At 44.7% G+C, this 16,800-nt stretch overlaps 1 protein-coding gene across 1 annotated transcript in view; it reads left to right on the plus strand.

The window, feature by feature from the left end:
* Positions 1-16,335, plus strand: part of LOC308440005 (immunoglobulin superfamily member 1-like) — a gene marked incomplete at both ends in the record, with an annotated part of 49,193 nt that extends 32,858 nt beyond the window's left edge. Inside the window, 14 exons of the mRNA XM_080941927.1 lie at positions 7,564-7,690; positions 8,997-9,281; positions 9,429-9,734; positions 10,789-11,073; positions 11,199-11,507; positions 11,731-12,027; positions 12,271-12,573; positions 12,855-12,905; positions 13,836-13,961; positions 14,266-14,341; positions 14,420-14,457; positions 14,685-14,737; positions 15,938-16,081; positions 16,159-16,335. Coding sequence (XP_080798053.1) covers positions 7,564-7,690; positions 8,997-9,281; positions 9,429-9,734; positions 10,789-11,073; positions 11,199-11,507; positions 11,731-12,027; positions 12,271-12,573; positions 12,855-12,905; positions 13,836-13,961; positions 14,266-14,341; positions 14,420-14,457; positions 14,685-14,737; positions 15,938-16,081; positions 16,159-16,335 — 2,577 coding nt within the window. The remainder of the gene's footprint in view (positions 1-7,563; positions 7,691-8,996; positions 9,282-9,428; positions 9,735-10,788; positions 11,074-11,198; positions 11,508-11,730; positions 12,028-12,270; positions 12,574-12,854; positions 12,906-13,835; positions 13,962-14,265; positions 14,342-14,419; positions 14,458-14,684; positions 14,738-15,937; positions 16,082-16,158) is intronic.
* Between the last annotated feature and the right edge of the window lie 465 nt (positions 16,336-16,800).

The raw sequence follows: 16,800 nt of genomic DNA on the forward strand, positions 1-16,800 counted from the left end.
CTTTGCCACTTTGTTGATATTCTTCTCCCTCTTCTATTCCTATTATCCTTAGGTTCGGTCTTCTCATTGTGTCCTGGATCTCCTGGACATTTTGGGTTAGGAGCTTTTTGGTTTTTGCATCTTCTTTGACTGTTTTGTCTGTGTTTTCAATGTTGTCTTCGGCCCCCGAGATTATCTCTTCCATCTCTTGTAGTCTTTTGGAAATGCTTGCATCTGTGACTCCTGATTTATTTTTTAGGTGTTCTACCTCTAGGGTTATCTGTTTCAGTGTTTTCTTTATTGTGTCAATTTCCGTTTTAAATTCCTTCTTCCACTCCTTCATCTCTTTGGTTCTGTTTTCCTCTAGTTCTTTGAGTTCTTTGAGTGTTTTTCTTGTTTCCTCTTTAAAAGCTTCTGATTCATTTTGCTTTTCCTCCGTTCTTGTTTAAGGATCTCTATCATTGTCTTGAGGTATGATTTTAGGTCTGCGTCTTCTTTTTCTCCTGTGTTTGGCATTTCACTGTTTGCTGTGATGGGAGACCTGGGGACTGGTGTTGCCAGGTTGTCTTGGTTTCTCTGAGGTACGTTCTTTCCCTTTCCTCTTGCCATTTTGTGGTCAGCTTTGTGTCCCTGGATCACTACTGGCTCACTGCTGGCTCACTGCTGTTCCGTTGGCTCGCTGCTGATCCTGGTCGTGGGTGGTCTGAGTGCAGTTCCTCCCTCCTTGTTGTTCAGCTGGGATTAGCCCCATGCAGGGTTACTGGTTCCCTGGAGCAAGCTGGGGCGGGGAGGGGGAGGAGGGGGACCGCACGCTGGCTCACCACTCCCAAAATGCTTTTAAAACTCTGTACATGTATCTCTAGTTTTTTAGTTGTAAAAAACTGGGAAAAAAAAGCTACTAAACTCAAAAAAAAGTATCTTCAGTAAGTTCAGTCCTTACCATAGCTCCTCCACTTGGGAGTTCTCGGTCCGATGGTCGGCTGAGAGCATCCAACTCTGTACCCCTCAGGCAGAGCCGCTCAGGAAAGAACTGTATCAGGCTCATGGCAACAAGCACTTCTCGGCATCCTCAACATTGTCTGGGATGGCTGTTTGTATATGGGATGGATCCCAGCTGGGACAGTCTCTGGATGGCCTTTCCTTCAGTCCATGTTCCACATTTTGTCTCCATATTTCCTCCTGTGAGTATTTTGTTACCCCTTCTGAGAAGAATGAAACATCCACACTTATGTCTTCCTTCTACTTGAGCTTCATGTGGTCTGTGGACTGTGTCTTGGGTAATCGCAGCTTTAGGGCTAATATCCATTTATTAGTGAATGTGTACCTCATAAATTCTTTTGTGAATGGGTTACTCACCCAGGATGATATTTTCTAGTTCCATCCATTTGCCTAAGAATTTCATAAAGTCATTGTCTTTAGTAGCTGAATTTTTAATACTCCAATGTATAAATGTACCAGATTTTCTGTATCCATTCCTCTTTTGAAGAACATCTGGGTTCTTTCCACCTCTGGCTATTATAAATAAGGCTGCTATGAATATAGGGGAGAATAGGTCCTTGTTATATGTTGGAGCATCTTTTGGGTATATGCGCAGGAGTGGTATAGTTGTGTCCTCAAGTAGTACTATGTCCAGTTTTCTGATGATAAATCAGACTGATTTCCAGAGTGGTTGTACCAACATAAAATCTCATCAACAATGAAGGGGTGTTCTTCTTTCTCCACATCTTCACCAGCATCTGTTGTCACTTGAGTTTTTGATCTTAGTCATTATGACTGGTGTGAGGTGGAATCTCAGGGTTGTTTTCATCTGCATTTCCCTGAAAACTGAGGATGTTGAACATTTTTAAGTGCTTCTCAGCCATTAGATATTCCTCACTTGAGAATTCTTTGTATAGCTCTCTACCACGTTTTTAATAGGATTATTAAATTCTCTTGAATTATTTTTTAATTCTTTGTATGCAGTGGATATTACCACTCTATGGGATGTAGGATTGGTAAAGATCTTTTCCCGCTGTGTTGGTTTTTGTTTTGTACTATTGACATGTCCTTAGCCTTACAGAAGCTTTGTAGTTTTATGAGGTACCATTTGACAATTCTTGATCTAAGAGCATATGCCATTAGTGTTCTTGTCAGGAAATTTTCCCCTGTGCTCATGTGTTTGAGGCACTTCCCCACTTTCTCTTCCATGAGGGTCAGTGTATCTGGTTTGAAGTGGAGGACCTTGATCCACTTGGACTTGAGCTTTCTACAAGGAATTAAGAAGTAATCAATTTGAATTCTTTTGCATGCTGACTGCCAGTTGAAACAACATCATTTGTGGAAAATGCTGCCTTTTTCCCACTGGAAAAAAGATTCTTTGTCAAAGATCAAGGGACCATAGGTGTGTGGGTTCATTTCTGGGTCTTCAATTCTATTCCACTGATCTACCTGCCTGGCTCTGTACCGATACCATGCAGTTTTTATCTTGCTTGATCTGAAATACAGATTGAGGTTAGGGATCATGATATCCCCAGTCATTTTATTGTTCAGAATAGTTTTCTCTATTCAGGTTTTTTGCTATGTTAAATGAATTTGAAAATTGCTTTTTCTAATGCTATGAAGAATTGATTTGGATGTTGTTTGGGATTGCATTGAATCTGTAGATTGCTTTTGGCAAGATGGCCATTTTTTTTTTTTTTTTTTTTTTTTTTTTTTTTTTTTTGCTGTATTAATCCTGACAAATCATGAGCATGTGGGATCGTTCCATCTTCTGAGATCTTCTTTGATTTCTTTCTTCAGAGACTTGATGTTCTTGTCATACAGATCTTTCGCTTACTTGGTTGAAGTCACACCAAGGTATTTTAAATTGTTTGTGACTACTGTGAAGGGAGTCATTTCCCAAATTTCTTTCTCAGCATGTTTATCTTTTGAGTAGAAGACTATTGATTTATTTGAGTTAATTTTATATCCAGCCACCATGTTGAAGTTGTTTATCAAATTTAGGAGTTCTCTGGTCAAAATTTTGGGGTCACTTAAGTACACTACTATATGATCTGCAAACAGCGTCATATTTTACTTTTTCCTTTCCAATTTGTATCCCTCTGACTTGCTTCTGCTGCTCTGTCTAATTGCTGTAGCTAGAACTTCCAGTACTATGTTGAATAGGTGGGGAGAGTGGACAGCCTTGTCTAGTTCCTGATTTCAGTGGGACAGCTTCAAGATCTTACCATTTGCTTCATGTTGGCTATTGGTTTGCTGTATATTTCTTTTACTATGCTTAGGTATGGGCCTTGAATTCCTGATCTATCCAAGACTTGTCACATGAAGGGGTGTTGAATTTTGTCAAATGCTTTCTCAGAATCTAATGAGATGATCATGTGTGTTTTTTTTTTTTTTTTTTTTTTTTTTTTTTTTTTTTACCTCTGAGTTTGTTTATATAGTGGATTGTGTTGATGGATCTCTAAATATTGAAACATCCCTACATCCCTGGGATAAAGCCTACTTGGTCATGGTAAATAATCGTTTTGAGGTGTTCTTGCATTTAGTTTGCAAATGTTTTATTGAGTACTTTTGCATCAATGTTCAAAAGGAAAATTGGTCTGAAGTTCTTTTTCTTTGTAGGGTCTTTATCTGGTTTATGTATAAGAATAATTGTGGCCTCAAAAAAGATATGTGTAGTGTTCCATCTGTTTCTGTTTTGTGGAATAGCTTGAAGAGTGTTGGTTATAGGTCTTCTTTGAAGATCTAATAGAATTCTGTACTAAATCTGTCTGGTCCTGACATTTTTTTGTTGTTGTTGTTTTCTTGTTTTTGTTGTTGTTGATGTTATTTGAGGGGAGGCTTTTGATGACTGTGTCTATTTCTTTACGGGTTATGGGGCTGTTTAGAAGGTGTATCTGACCCCAATTTAACTTTGGTACCTGGTATCTGTCTAGATCTTTCTCTATTTCCGGGCACAAGTTCAGCCCACAAGGTTGCCCTCACTCTCAATAGCTAAGTAGTATTCCATTGTGTAAATAAACAATATTTTCTGTATTCGTTCTTTGAAGGTTGGATAACTGGGTACATCTATTCAATGGAATACTATTCGGTTATTAAAAACAGGACCATCATGAGTACTGCAAGTCAAATGGATGAACTCGAGAATGTCATCCTGAGTGAATAAACCCACAAAGACACATATGGTGTGCACTCACTTTTTTATTAGATACTCTGCATTTACATTTGTGATCTTATCCCTCTACCCCATCCTGCTCCCAACCCCCTCCCCATCCACTTGTCTTGACAAAGATACACTCCCTCCTGATCCCCCTCTCTATCCCATTGCCCTGGCATTCCCTTACATTGGGGTAGCTTGCCATCTCTGGAACAAAAGCCCCTTATATTGATGACAGACACTGCTATCTTCAGCTACATACCCAAATGGATCAATAGGTTGCTCAAAGTGAGCACAGAGGTTGGTGTTTTACTCCATGGGAGTTTTGGAAGGTTTGGTTGGTTGATAATGTTGCTATCTTCCCATGAGGTTTTAGCTCCTTAAGTCCTTTCTTTTAGCAACCTCATTGAGGGTATGAACTAACCTATAAGTGGATATTAGCTATGAAGGGCAGAAACCACACTATTGTCCACAGACCCAAAGAAACAGGGTGATAAGGAGATCCCTAGAGAGGATTTTAGAATTTCACTCAGCAGGGGAAACTAAATCTTCATTAAAGGTGGATGGAGAACGAGAATTTTGTAGGAGAAAAGGTGAAGAATGGGAAGAGCATGAGGTGTGAAGAGAGGAAGGTGGGACAGGGCAGAGAGTGAGAACTGAAATAATGAGGACCATCACGGGAATAGCAGGAGTCCTGCAAAATGGAGTGTAGGGGGGTCTGTGTAGGTCTAGCTAGCAGAGTCCATCTCACTGTGTGCTCAGAGACTGGGGAGTAAGTCAGGTGACATCGATGGGAGTCCATGTGGCAATGTTGGAGAACAAACATGACACACAGTATCCTGGAGGTTCATATCCAACAAGTGTGGTTTCTGCCAGCTCTCTGCATCTGTCCCATTGCCATCACAGAAGATGATGAGAGTCCCTGTGCGCCTGTCAGTCATCTGAGGCAAGTTCCTTACACGGACATCATCTAACCAGGAGAGGGCAGCACCTCTTCCTGCTGAGACTCATGCCTGTGAGGAGGACAGTGTGACTGAGCTCACAGCACTGGATGCAAGACTCACAGGTTCACATGACAGGAGCCATCACTTACTGTCCGATCAAGAAAAACGGCTGGCCAGAAAGCAGACATCATAGCCGTGTGACACAGAGGGCATGATACTTTGCAGGCTCCTGAGATTTGGGGACTAGGAAAGAAACTGCCCCTTAGAAAGGGATATAATAAAAAATAAATTGGAAAAAAAAAAAAAAACTTGGCATATGCTTCCAGCCTTGGACCTCTAGAGTAAATACATTGATCATTAATAATCTGAAGACAAAACTCAGGCTTAATCTGTAGTTAATGCTGTCCATCATATACTGTAGGGAAGAATTTGGTTTTATTTGAAAAGTCCTGATATATCTTTACTGATTCAAACTCACTGAATAACTACCTTAACCTCTAATCCTCCTAAATACAACTCCTGGGAGCTGACATCACAGATATGCACCAACACGTCAGATTTATGCAGAGATGGAGATCAAACCCAGGCATCTGAGAAAACCAAAGAGGTACTTTACCAAGTTGTCACTTTTTCCATCTAATAGATGACATATATAGACAGCTAGATAAGCTAACATGATGGTTTCTAGGCTCAGAAACAAAAGGGAAAAATACTAAGTGACCTTGTTAGCCCTGGACCCATCCTTCAAAGTGACACTGAGTTGGGAGATTTTCCTCAGAGAACACTTTCCTAGCTTGGGCTCATTACCAAAGTGGACGATGAAAAATCTTAGGACACAGAGGTGATGAATGACTACAAGAGGACTCTCTCTGAACAGTTCGGGAAGGCTGCATAGATAAGTCCACACTGTTGTGACACTATCTAAAGCCCCATAAAAGCCACTGCAGACTGAACTCAGCACAGGGATGGAAAATGAGAGATCCCACCCATAGGTGAGAAGCTACCTAAGAGCTCCTGTAAAAGAGAGAGTAGCTTCATTGAGGGTGTGGCAGATTTCTTAAGGCCAACACAAACTGGACTGAATGCAAGAAGAAATAGAACAGATATTTAGATGTGGAGGAAGGGCCATGGATGAGGAAAGGGTTTGGAAAAAAGTTAAACCAAAGCACATGGCTTAATATTTTAAATAAGTGATTTATAAAAATGAAGAAGAAAGAGTTGGAATTCTAGTAAACATTGATATAAACTTAAATTTTATGTGGTTTGGATCAAAGCCCTTGTTACACTGGAAGGAAATGATGGCTACCTGAGGACAAAAACAAACAAACACAGAAAAAAAAAAACCAAAACCCAGCTACTCAGCAAAAGATAATGACAGAGGATTTACTCGCTGGAGAAATGGCCCAGGGGTTAAGAGCACCAATCGCTCTTGCAGAGGACCTGAGATCAAGCCCAAACACCGTTACTGTGCTCCACAACCACTGGGAACTTCTGTCCAGGGAATCTAGAGTTCTCCTCTGAACACAACCTATGCAAGACACACATGTTGCACACACACACACACACACACACACACACACACACAGAGGAAAATTACTCATACCTGTAAATTAAGTAGACCTAAAATTAAGTCTTTGAGACATAAACCTCCATACAAAAGTATGCACAGTCAGACTTTCAGGGAGAAACAGACAACAAGATAATACAGACCATTCTAGACACTTCGACATTGGACAGAATCTCTAGGCAGACTTTCAATAAGGCATCAGCAAACACCCAGAAGCAAGACTTCAGACCAAGTATACCATATGCAAAATATTCCACCCACACCATGTTCTAGGACTGAGCACTTCAAGTAACAGGATACATATCTGGATTAAGAAGGTGAGCTTATATCAAGAAGCACCTGAGCCACAAAAAATAAAATAAAATAAAATAACCACAAAATTTTTAAATGAAAGACAGACTGAGAACTCTCATGGGATTAAATAGCACATTTCTAACAACCAGAAGTCCAGGAGAAGAAATAAAAAGAATTAGGTTAGTAAGGAAGATAAGCAGATGGACAGGATGAGGGAAGAGAAGGTGGAGGGGAAAAGACTCAATCATTACACACTACATACAGGGTTGAATTTTAAAGACATAAAATTGTAAACACAAGGCTGGGTGCCATGGCCCACATCTCTGATCCCAGAACTTGGGAAGCAAGCAAGACAAATCCCTATAAGGTCCAGTTTAGACTGGTCTATATGACTAGGACCAAGACAACGAGGACTACATAGGCAGGGACTGTGTCAACTCAAATAAAAATAATTGAATCATCAGCATAGAGAAGAATAAGAAAGATAAAAAAATAAAACAACAATCTATGAAAAGTACAGGGTAAATCTGGCATGTAGCTCACTGGTAGAGTATTTGCTTTAAACATTGGAGGCTGGACCATCAGACCCTAACACAAAAAAATAAACAGGTAAAAATTTCTTTATTAAGCTCTTTCTCTTGAAGTGTGCAACCAGGCTGACAGCAACACATAATATGTTGCACCCCAGTAAGGGCGAGGCCTTTGTTTTTGAGGTTGAATTCAGTGACACATCTGAGGATGTTGAGACTGAGATCCAGACCAAGAGGTCATGTCGGCAAAGTTCAAGCAGCTTCTTAGATTTCCCACCAGCAGATGGAGGAGAGAGAAGCCTGACTGAAGACAACCTAGAGAAAGACACACCCTGCACCTGGTGCTGGGCCTGTGTGGTGGCATCATTCATCAACCCCTTTGCTAGCGTCTGAATTTACAACTGCAACTTGTTGATCCAGCGGTGCTCACAGACATTGCCCATGAGCAAACCACTGTGTTTTGAATTTCAGAAAAAATTATGGCCATATTTATTTGCCAACAACCTGTGTCCCAAGAACCACTAGTAAAACTGGAGACTAGTTTGGTCCATTGTCTCTATGATCACAGAATTTGCGGATCTATATACATGTTCTTTGACACACATACATGTGAATGTACACACACATATATACACACAAAAAACAAGCACTAAAAATAAATAGAAATCTGTATACTTAAAATTGTATAGGAAAACACAGACCTCAAAAGATAAAAGGCAAAAAAGAAATTGTAATGCCAAATGGTAATTCATCAACTGAGAATATGAAAAATGACTCTAAATCTCAATCCAAGGAGATACACACAGCAGGATCCTTCTCAGAAACTATAAATGTGTTAAGAAGGAGATATTTCACAAGAATTGGAAAAGCAACAAAGCAATACCACGGTTAACTTTGTACTGTTGCGTGAGGCGTTCACACATGGATGCTACAATATGGCACTGACAGTGATGTACATCCGGGAGGCACACCCTGTGGGATGAGGAAAGTCATCTGGGTAAGACCTGATTGCTGAGGGTGGACTGCCTGGCACACCCACAGCATTGAGGAAGTCAGAGCCTGGGGCCTGAGGAGGGCAGTGTCCCTTCCTGTGGCGCTGGTGTGAAGGATGTGTCATGGGCACTGTCCTGCCTCCAGGGCCACACCCAGTTTCTGAACCCTTCAGGAAGGCTCTGAAGCTCTACACTCAGGCACGGTGCAGCCTCTGAGAGGAGATGCCATGACCTTCACATTCTCGGCCTTGCTCTGTCTGGGTAAGATGTGAAGAGGGGGAGGGGACACTGAGGTCTGGAAAGGATCCTGGCTCAGCACTCAGCCTTCTGGAAACCCAGGGTCTCAGGCAGGTCTGCAGAGGGGAGGACTTGCTCAACCTTAGGGACAAATCTCTTACCAAGAACTCTCTTCCAGGACTGAGTCTGGGCCTCTGGATCCCAGGGCTGACAGGTGAGTGTCTGCAGCAGTCCCAACATGTTCTTCTCTTCATATCCAAGAGCCAGGCCTGGGCACTGATGGTGGAAAACCATTGACTTAATGCTCTTTTCTTGCAGGGTACCTTCCTAAGCCTGTCCTCAGAGTACAGCCAGATTCTGTGGTTTCACTGGGGACTAAGGTGACCTTCTTTTGTGAGGAAACCATTGGAGCCAAAGAGTATATTCTCTACAAAACAGAATACACATATAGAGGAGTTACAAAGAATTCACAGAAGTCATCAAAGAAGGCTGAATTCTCATTCTCAAAAGTAGACCAGCAACATGCAGGGCAGTATCAATGTTCCTACAGGACTAAGGATGAATCATCAGACTACAGTGAGCCCCTGGAGCTGGTGGTGACAGGTGAGAGAACACACTGGGATACAGGTCTCAGTTTTGACTCTCCAGACTTGGGTCTGGTAATAGGAATGCCCACCCATCCTGTGGGACACTCAGAGCCAGGGAGGACAATGACGGATGGGATTTAACTGATTCCTCTTTCTCTCCTAGGAGCCTATTCGAAACCCAGCCTTTCAGCTCCAGCCAGCCCTGTTGTGACCTCAGGAGGAACTGTCACCCTCCTGTGTGAGTCCTCATACAGTTATCAAAGGTTGATTCTGATTGTAGGAGGACCAAAGAAGCTCTCCTGGTGGAAGGACTCACAGTATAACCACTCTACTAGAAAGTTCCAGGCCCTGATCCCTGTGGGACCTGTGACTCCCAACCAGAGATGGATATGCAGATGCTACAGCTATGACACAAACAGACCACAACTGTGGTCAGCTCCTAGTGAATCCCTGGAACTCCTGATCTCAGGTGAGGAATGCCAGCTTTTCCATAGGATGATATTCAATGATACAGTGGCTCAGAGACTTCTTAGTGTGTGTTGTAAGTGAGGATCCTGGACATTTTAGAGCTTTGATACATAGCCAAGATTCAATGGGACTAAAATGCAGAATCCAAAGCTGACAGTGATAGCCAAGCCCAAGCTGTTATAAAAAGATGACTCTCCAAGAGGGACATACTTAACACAGCCCATAGAGCTCAGGGGACTTAGAAGGACAGGGAGAGGAAAATTTGTAATAACCAGAAAGGTATAGGACACCGGGAATAACATGGACCACAGAATCAACTCAGCAGGAATCCTAATGGCTCACAGAGCCTGCAGGGGTCTGCCCTGGGCCTGCTACTTACAACTGTGGCTGCTTCAAATACTTTGTGTTTTGCTTGTTTCTTGTTTGGTTTGTTTTTGGTTTTTTGTTTGTTTCTTTTTTGGTTTTTGGGTTTTGTTTTTTGTTTGTTTTTTTTTGTTTGTTTGTTTGTTTGTTTGTTGGTGTGTGTGTTGGTGGGAAGTACACTGGGTAATGTTGGTTTTCTGTCCTGAAACTTACTCTGTAGACAAGGCTGGCCTCCAACTCAGAGTTCTGCCTCTGCCTCCTGAGTGCTCAGATTAAATGTGGGTGTAACAACCACCTGGATTGCTGCAGGTTCTTGTTTGACTCCTAACAATGGGAATAGAAATGTCTGCAATACTTGTACCTACACATGGGATCTTTGTTCTACTAGTGGCTTCCCTTGTCCAGTCTTAATATGAGGGTATGTGCTTAATGTTCCTGCATCTTTGTATGCTGGGTTCAGTAGATATCACTGAAAAGACTTATTTCTCTGACAGACAGAGGAGCAGTGAATGTTGGAAAGACAGGAGGTGGGTAGGATGTGTGATATTAGGAAGGAGGGAAGGATGGGAGGGTGTCTTCCAGTATCTTGTACTAGAGAAGAAGAAATTTAAAAAAAAGTAAAATCTGCCAGTGGAACATTCTCTGTGCCACTTTTAAACACACCCACCTGCTTCTCTCCTACTTCTCTGTAGGGCACCTACAGAAACCAACGATGAAGGCTGAACCAGGCTCTGTGGTCCCCTCCCAAAGACCCATGACCATCTGGTGTCAGGGGAACCTGGATACAGAGATATGTTTTCTGCATAATGAGCGAAGCCTACAGACATGGAGCACTCAGAGCCTACAGGAACCAGGGAACAAGGCCAAGTTCTTCTTCTCTTCTGTGACACATCAACACGCAGGGCAATATCGCTGTTATTGCTACAGCTCAGCTGGTTGGTCACAGCCCAGTGACACCCTGGAGATGGTGGTCACAGGTGAGGAAACACACAGGTTTGCAACTCCTGGCTCTGATCTCAGGAGTACTCCCTACCACAGAGTGTTCCTAGAGAACACTGTGTCTGTGTGAGAACATGGAACAGAGTGCCCCCTTCTCTCCTAGGAATCTATGGCGACTATGAACTCAAGCTGTCAGTACTGACCAGCCCTGTGGTGACAGTGGGAAGTAACATGACACTCTGCTGTGCCTCTCAAGGATTCTGTGGTAAATTCATTCTCACCAAGAATGACCAGAAGTTCACCAGCTCACGGGACTCACAGTATATACCTGCGACTGGACTGTGCCATGCCCTGTTTGTTATGGGACCCATGACCCCAAACCACACAGGGACATTCAGATGCTATGGTTATTACGAGCATGCTCCACACTTATGGTCAGTACCCAGTGATCCCCTGGAAATTCACATCTCAGGTGAGTCAGCACCATCTTACTCAGTCATTTTCTGAGCCCCTAAGCTGTTGCCGTGGCCTGCCCCTCTGCATAGATGCTGGTAGAGAAAGACGAAATGGAGAGCCTGTGTTCTCACACACAGCCATGCTTGGGGAGAAGCTGTGACATGTGCCTGGCAGAAAGGGAGGGCCAAGGTGTTTTATCAGAACCAAACCTCAGTCCATAGCTGTCACCTTCCCTATAGGACTGTCCAAGAAGCCCTCTCTGCTGACTCAGCAAGGCTACATCCTGGACCCTGGAATGAGCCTCACCCTGCAGTGTCGTTCTGACATCAACTATGACAGATTTGCTCTGTACAAGGCCAGGAGACCTTACATCATGCAGCACTCTAGCCAGCGAACCAACAATGGCCTCTCCGTGGCCAACTTCACCCTGGACTACGTGAGCCCCTCTACTGGAGACCAATACAGATGCTATGGTGCACACAACCTGTCCTCTGAGTGGTCAGCCTCCAGTGACCCCATGGACATCCTGATCACAGGTGAGGATCTATAGAGATTCAATCAGATCCCTAACTTCTGGTCAGGTTCTTATAGGGGAGCCTAGTAGCTGAAGGCTGGGCTCAGAGGAGGGTCTTTGGGGAGGAACAGAGGCAGAAATAGGTCAGCAGGAGATGAGCTCAGTCAGATAAAAGAGACAGAGTCCTATGTTGTCAGAGTGGAGTCATGTGTGGATTGAGTTCAGAACATGGAAGCCAGACTCTCATCTTCCCTCTTCTCTTTAGGACACCTCCGTTTTACTCCTTTCCTCTCAGTGAAGCCTAACTCCACAGTACACTCGGGGGAGAACGTGACGCTGCTGTGTTGGTCAGTGTACAGTGTGGACACTTTCATTCTGTCCAAGGAGGGATCAGTCCAGCCACCCCTACGACTAAAATCGCAGTCCCTCGGTCAGCAGTTCCAGGCAGAATTCTCCATGGGTGCTGTGACCACCCATCTCTCCGGCACCTACAGGTGCTATGGTTCTCAAGACTCATCTCACTTCCTGTTGTCATCTGCCAGTGCCCCTGTGGAGCTCACAGTCTCAGGTGAGGTGACCCTGACCTGTCAGCATGACTCACAGTCCACACTGCAGCAGAGCTCCTCACTTGGATGGGATTGAGAACAAGAAAGGCTTTGTCAGAAGACACTGTTCCTGGCCAGCAGTGGTCCCTCGAGTAATGCGCAGTCCATCCTCTATTGCCGTCTAAGTTTGCAGTATCGAGTATGATGATCTTGGGGAGGTTACAGGGCAGAAGGAGTTCGTGAGCAGACTGAGCATCCCTGAGTTTCAGTCTAACCCTCATCCTCTTTTTGTTTTATTTTCTAGGACACATTGGAATGACCTCCTTGCCACCCACGATATCCATGTCACCGGATGGTAAGTATCAGGTACCTCTGTGCAGGTGTGTGCTCCAACCACAGGCTGCCTGGCAGATCTTGTCACACCAAGGTCCCCATTTTTCTCTGACTTCAGCTTGTGATTATAGGAGGCAAACAGATCCCTACAGAGACCACAGGGGCTTAGAGATTGGGCTACAACAGGGGACAGTCAGAGAGAACTATTTATGCTCAGCATGGGAGAATGGGGCAGGTGTGAGAAGTTAAAATCACGAAGCACAGACACTCAATTCCCATTTCAGCCCATAAAGCTCTGTACAGGCCCTGTCACTGCATGGAGTCAGGACTCACCTCAGAAGGATGATAAACACTCGTTACTGTATGATCCCAGATGAGCAATAGCTACTTAGAGTCTTGATACAGCTACTTCTTGAGAACAGATCCTTCTCTGTCTGTGCTGCTGTTCCTCTGAGGATAAATAGAAGCTTTACCCACATGTCTTTGTTTCTTTCTATATTTTGTTTTTGTGTTTTGATTTGATTCTATTCACTTTGGTGCTGGCCTTGTTTGTGAACTGTTTTTACAGTGGCCTTGATCATGAACTCTCCTGACAGAGAAGGCCTTCTGAATCTGTAAGGGACAGACCTTCAGTGTGGCAGCATGAGTAAGGGTGGGACAGAGGGTCGTGGCAGGACACTCAGACACCTTCATGCCAACTCATACCACTCAGTTCTGGTGGAGAGAACAGGGAAGGAGTCAGAGTCCTTGCATTTAACCCCCAGATCTGCCACTTTGTCAGGTGACCTCACGCAGGTTAACTGGCTGGGAAGGAAAAGACACAATTAATTCCATGGTGCATGCTTGTGAGGACGGGAAATGCTGTGCACAGAGACTCAGCAGGAACCTGGCACACAGTCGGTGCTCAGGTGAGCAGCAATGATCCACACTCACTTTGTCATTTGTACCTCAGGGCTGCAAACGTATCTAAAGGCTCTGACTGCAGTATCTGTGGCCTTCCTCCTGTTTTTCTTCATCCTCATCTTCATTCTTCTCAGACGAAGGCATCAGAGAAAATTCAAGAAGGATGGTGAGGAGGGTATGTGTATCTTAGATCTCAGGAGAGGGTGGGTTCCCTTGTGAACATCCAAGCAAGGGGCTCCAGACACCAGCCATAAGGAAAGCACGTGCTGGGGCAGGGCATCTTAGAAACCTGTGCAGATCTCAGACCAGAGGGCAGTTTGTCTCCGAACCCGTACAATGTCAGGTGTTCTGTGAAATTCACCATGTTCTGGGACATTTGCTCACTCACCCTTGTGTTGCAAAGGTCCTTCCTTCCTTCCCTACACATGCCTGGGGGAGGGGCTTCCCAACCTCCTAGCTGAAACTCCTCTCCCTTGCAGCCCAGAACGAGAAAGAATTGCAACTTTCTGCAGGAGCTGTGGAGCCCATAACCAGGGACAGAGAACCCCAGAAGAGGTAAAACATAGTTAGAGACCTTGAAACCTGCTTGTCTGACACATCTCACTCCTAAGTGACATCTCTTTGTCCCTCCAGGTCAAAGCCAACTGCTGCCACCCAAGAAGAAAGCCTTTGTGAGAGAAAGAGGGTCCTGGGAGGGGAGATGGCTGAGGTTTCAGAATTGCAGGGGTGGTGGAGAGGTCATGAGGGTTTTGCTGTATAGGTCTGAACTACACTTGATGGAAGCAGGATGTCACATCTCATTGATTCTCTGTCTCCACCTGAGGCAAGTCAGGAACCTAGGGTTCTGAGACACCCCTAAACTCTGGTCAGGAGACAGTCTATTTGTTTACTATGACAGATGCTTCTGTGGAAGACATGGAAACTGAAGATGGTGTGGAGCTGGACACTTGGGTAAGGTCCCTGTCCCCATCTGCAATGCTAAAACTTAGGGTTCAGTTTAGGACAAGGGCCTTCTTTCTTCTCTCTCCCTCAACTCTCAGCAATATCCACAGCTGACCGCTCCCTCCAGTTGTCCAGCAACTGCCTCCTGTGTGCTGTGGACTCACCCCTTCCTAGTGTCCTTGGCATCTCTTTTGTTTTATTCTGAGACATCTAAGGAACAGCAACTCCTAGCAAGGGACAGAGAACCGAAGAAACTTAAGCAGATAATTTGTATGGGCCTTTTGCCTGCATATATGTCTCTGCGTCACATGGCTGTATATATGTCTCTGCATCACATGCCTGCATATATGTCTATGCATCACATGCCTGCATATATGTCTCTGCGTCACATGGCTGCATATGTCTCTGCATCACATGCCTGCATATGTCTCTGCATCACATGGCTGCATATGTCTCTGCGTCACATGCCTGCATATATGTCTCTGCATCACATGCCTGCATATATGTCTCTGCATCACATGGCTGCATATGTCTCTGCATCACATGCCTGCATATGTCTCTGCATCACATGCCTGCATATGTCTCTGCATCACATGCCTGCATATGTCTCTGCATCACATGCCTGCATATGTCTCTGCATCACATGCCTGCATATGTCTCTGCATCACATGCCTGCATATATGTCTCTGCGTCACATGCCTGCATATGTCTCTGCATCACATGCCTGCATATGTCTCTGCATCACATGCCTGCATATATGTCTCTGTGTCACATGCCTGCATATATGTCTCTGCATCACATGCCTGCATATATGTCTCTGTGTCACATGCCTGCATATGTCTCTGCGTCACATACCTGCATGATCCTCACAGAGGCCAGAAGAGCGTGTCAGATACCCTGGAACTACAGGTACAGATGACTGTAGGCTTCTCCGGGGTTTCTGGGACCCAAACCCAGGTTCTCTGCAAGAACAGCCAGTGCTCTTAATCATGGAGCCATCTCTCCAGCCCCCAGACACGTTTTCAGGAAGATGTGTGTGGCTAGAGCCAAGACAACAAAGGTTAGAATGTCAGGTTAAGGCCAAGCCACAGGAAGGAAGCCCAGGAAGTTGGAAACAGGTCACTCTGTTTCCATGCTGTGAAAACTGACCACAAGAGATCCCTAGGGGAACAGGAAGACAGCATACATACCTCACTACTTCCCTGCTAGAAACAACCTAAGGAAGATCCCCAGGGAGAAGCATATGCCCAGGTGAAACCCTCCAGGCTCAGGAGGGCAGGAGCAGCACCGCCTTCTGTCATGTCAAGGGCACAGCTAAGCATGGAATATGAAGAACCAGAAGAGGGCAGTCAGGTGGGTCCTGTCCTCCACAGACCTGCAAGTTCCCCCAAGCCAAGCAGATACCTTCCTCTCAACCTCTCTCACTTCAGGCTGACGAGTCTGAGGAGCCCCAGGACGTGACCTATGCCCAGCTGTGCAGCAGGACACTCAGACAGGGGACGGCCGCACCTCCTCTCTTCCAGGCAGAAGCCCCAGAGGAGCCCAGTGTATACGCTGCTCTGGCGACTGCTCGTCCCGGTCCTATTCTCAAGGACAAGGAGCAATGACTGCCTGCTAGGATGCCTAACAGAGACCTCCAAGGGACTCTGGGAACTTGTGGAAACCTCACTGCACTTTAACTAACAACACAGTTTGGAAATAAAAGCAGAGATCTCTCAATAATCATGTGGAATGAGAAATGAGGTGGAAGGAAAGGTTTTACACTGAGTGCTAACTGTAATGACATTTCTCACCAAAGTGATTTGAAATGAGAAAATTTACAGGCACCGTTGCACAGCCCCATAATTCCAACTCATGAGTGGCTGAGGAGGGAATTTTGTGTGTGTGTGGCTACAGTGGGATACCTATGAATTTCATGCCAGCCTGGGCTACAGAGTGAGACATGTGGCCAGGGTAGAACACACCTGAAACCCCAGCATTTTAGAGGAGTGGAAAGAAGAGGCAAGAGGTCAAGGTCATCTTTAGCTACATAGCCTAGGAGTAAGAGACCAGCCTGGAACACACTAGACCCT

This window comes from Micromys minutus (genome assembly GCF_963924665.1).
Source record: "Micromys minutus genome assembly, chromosome: 30".
Lineage (NCBI taxonomy): Eukaryota > Metazoa > Chordata > Mammalia > Rodentia > Muridae > Micromys > Micromys minutus.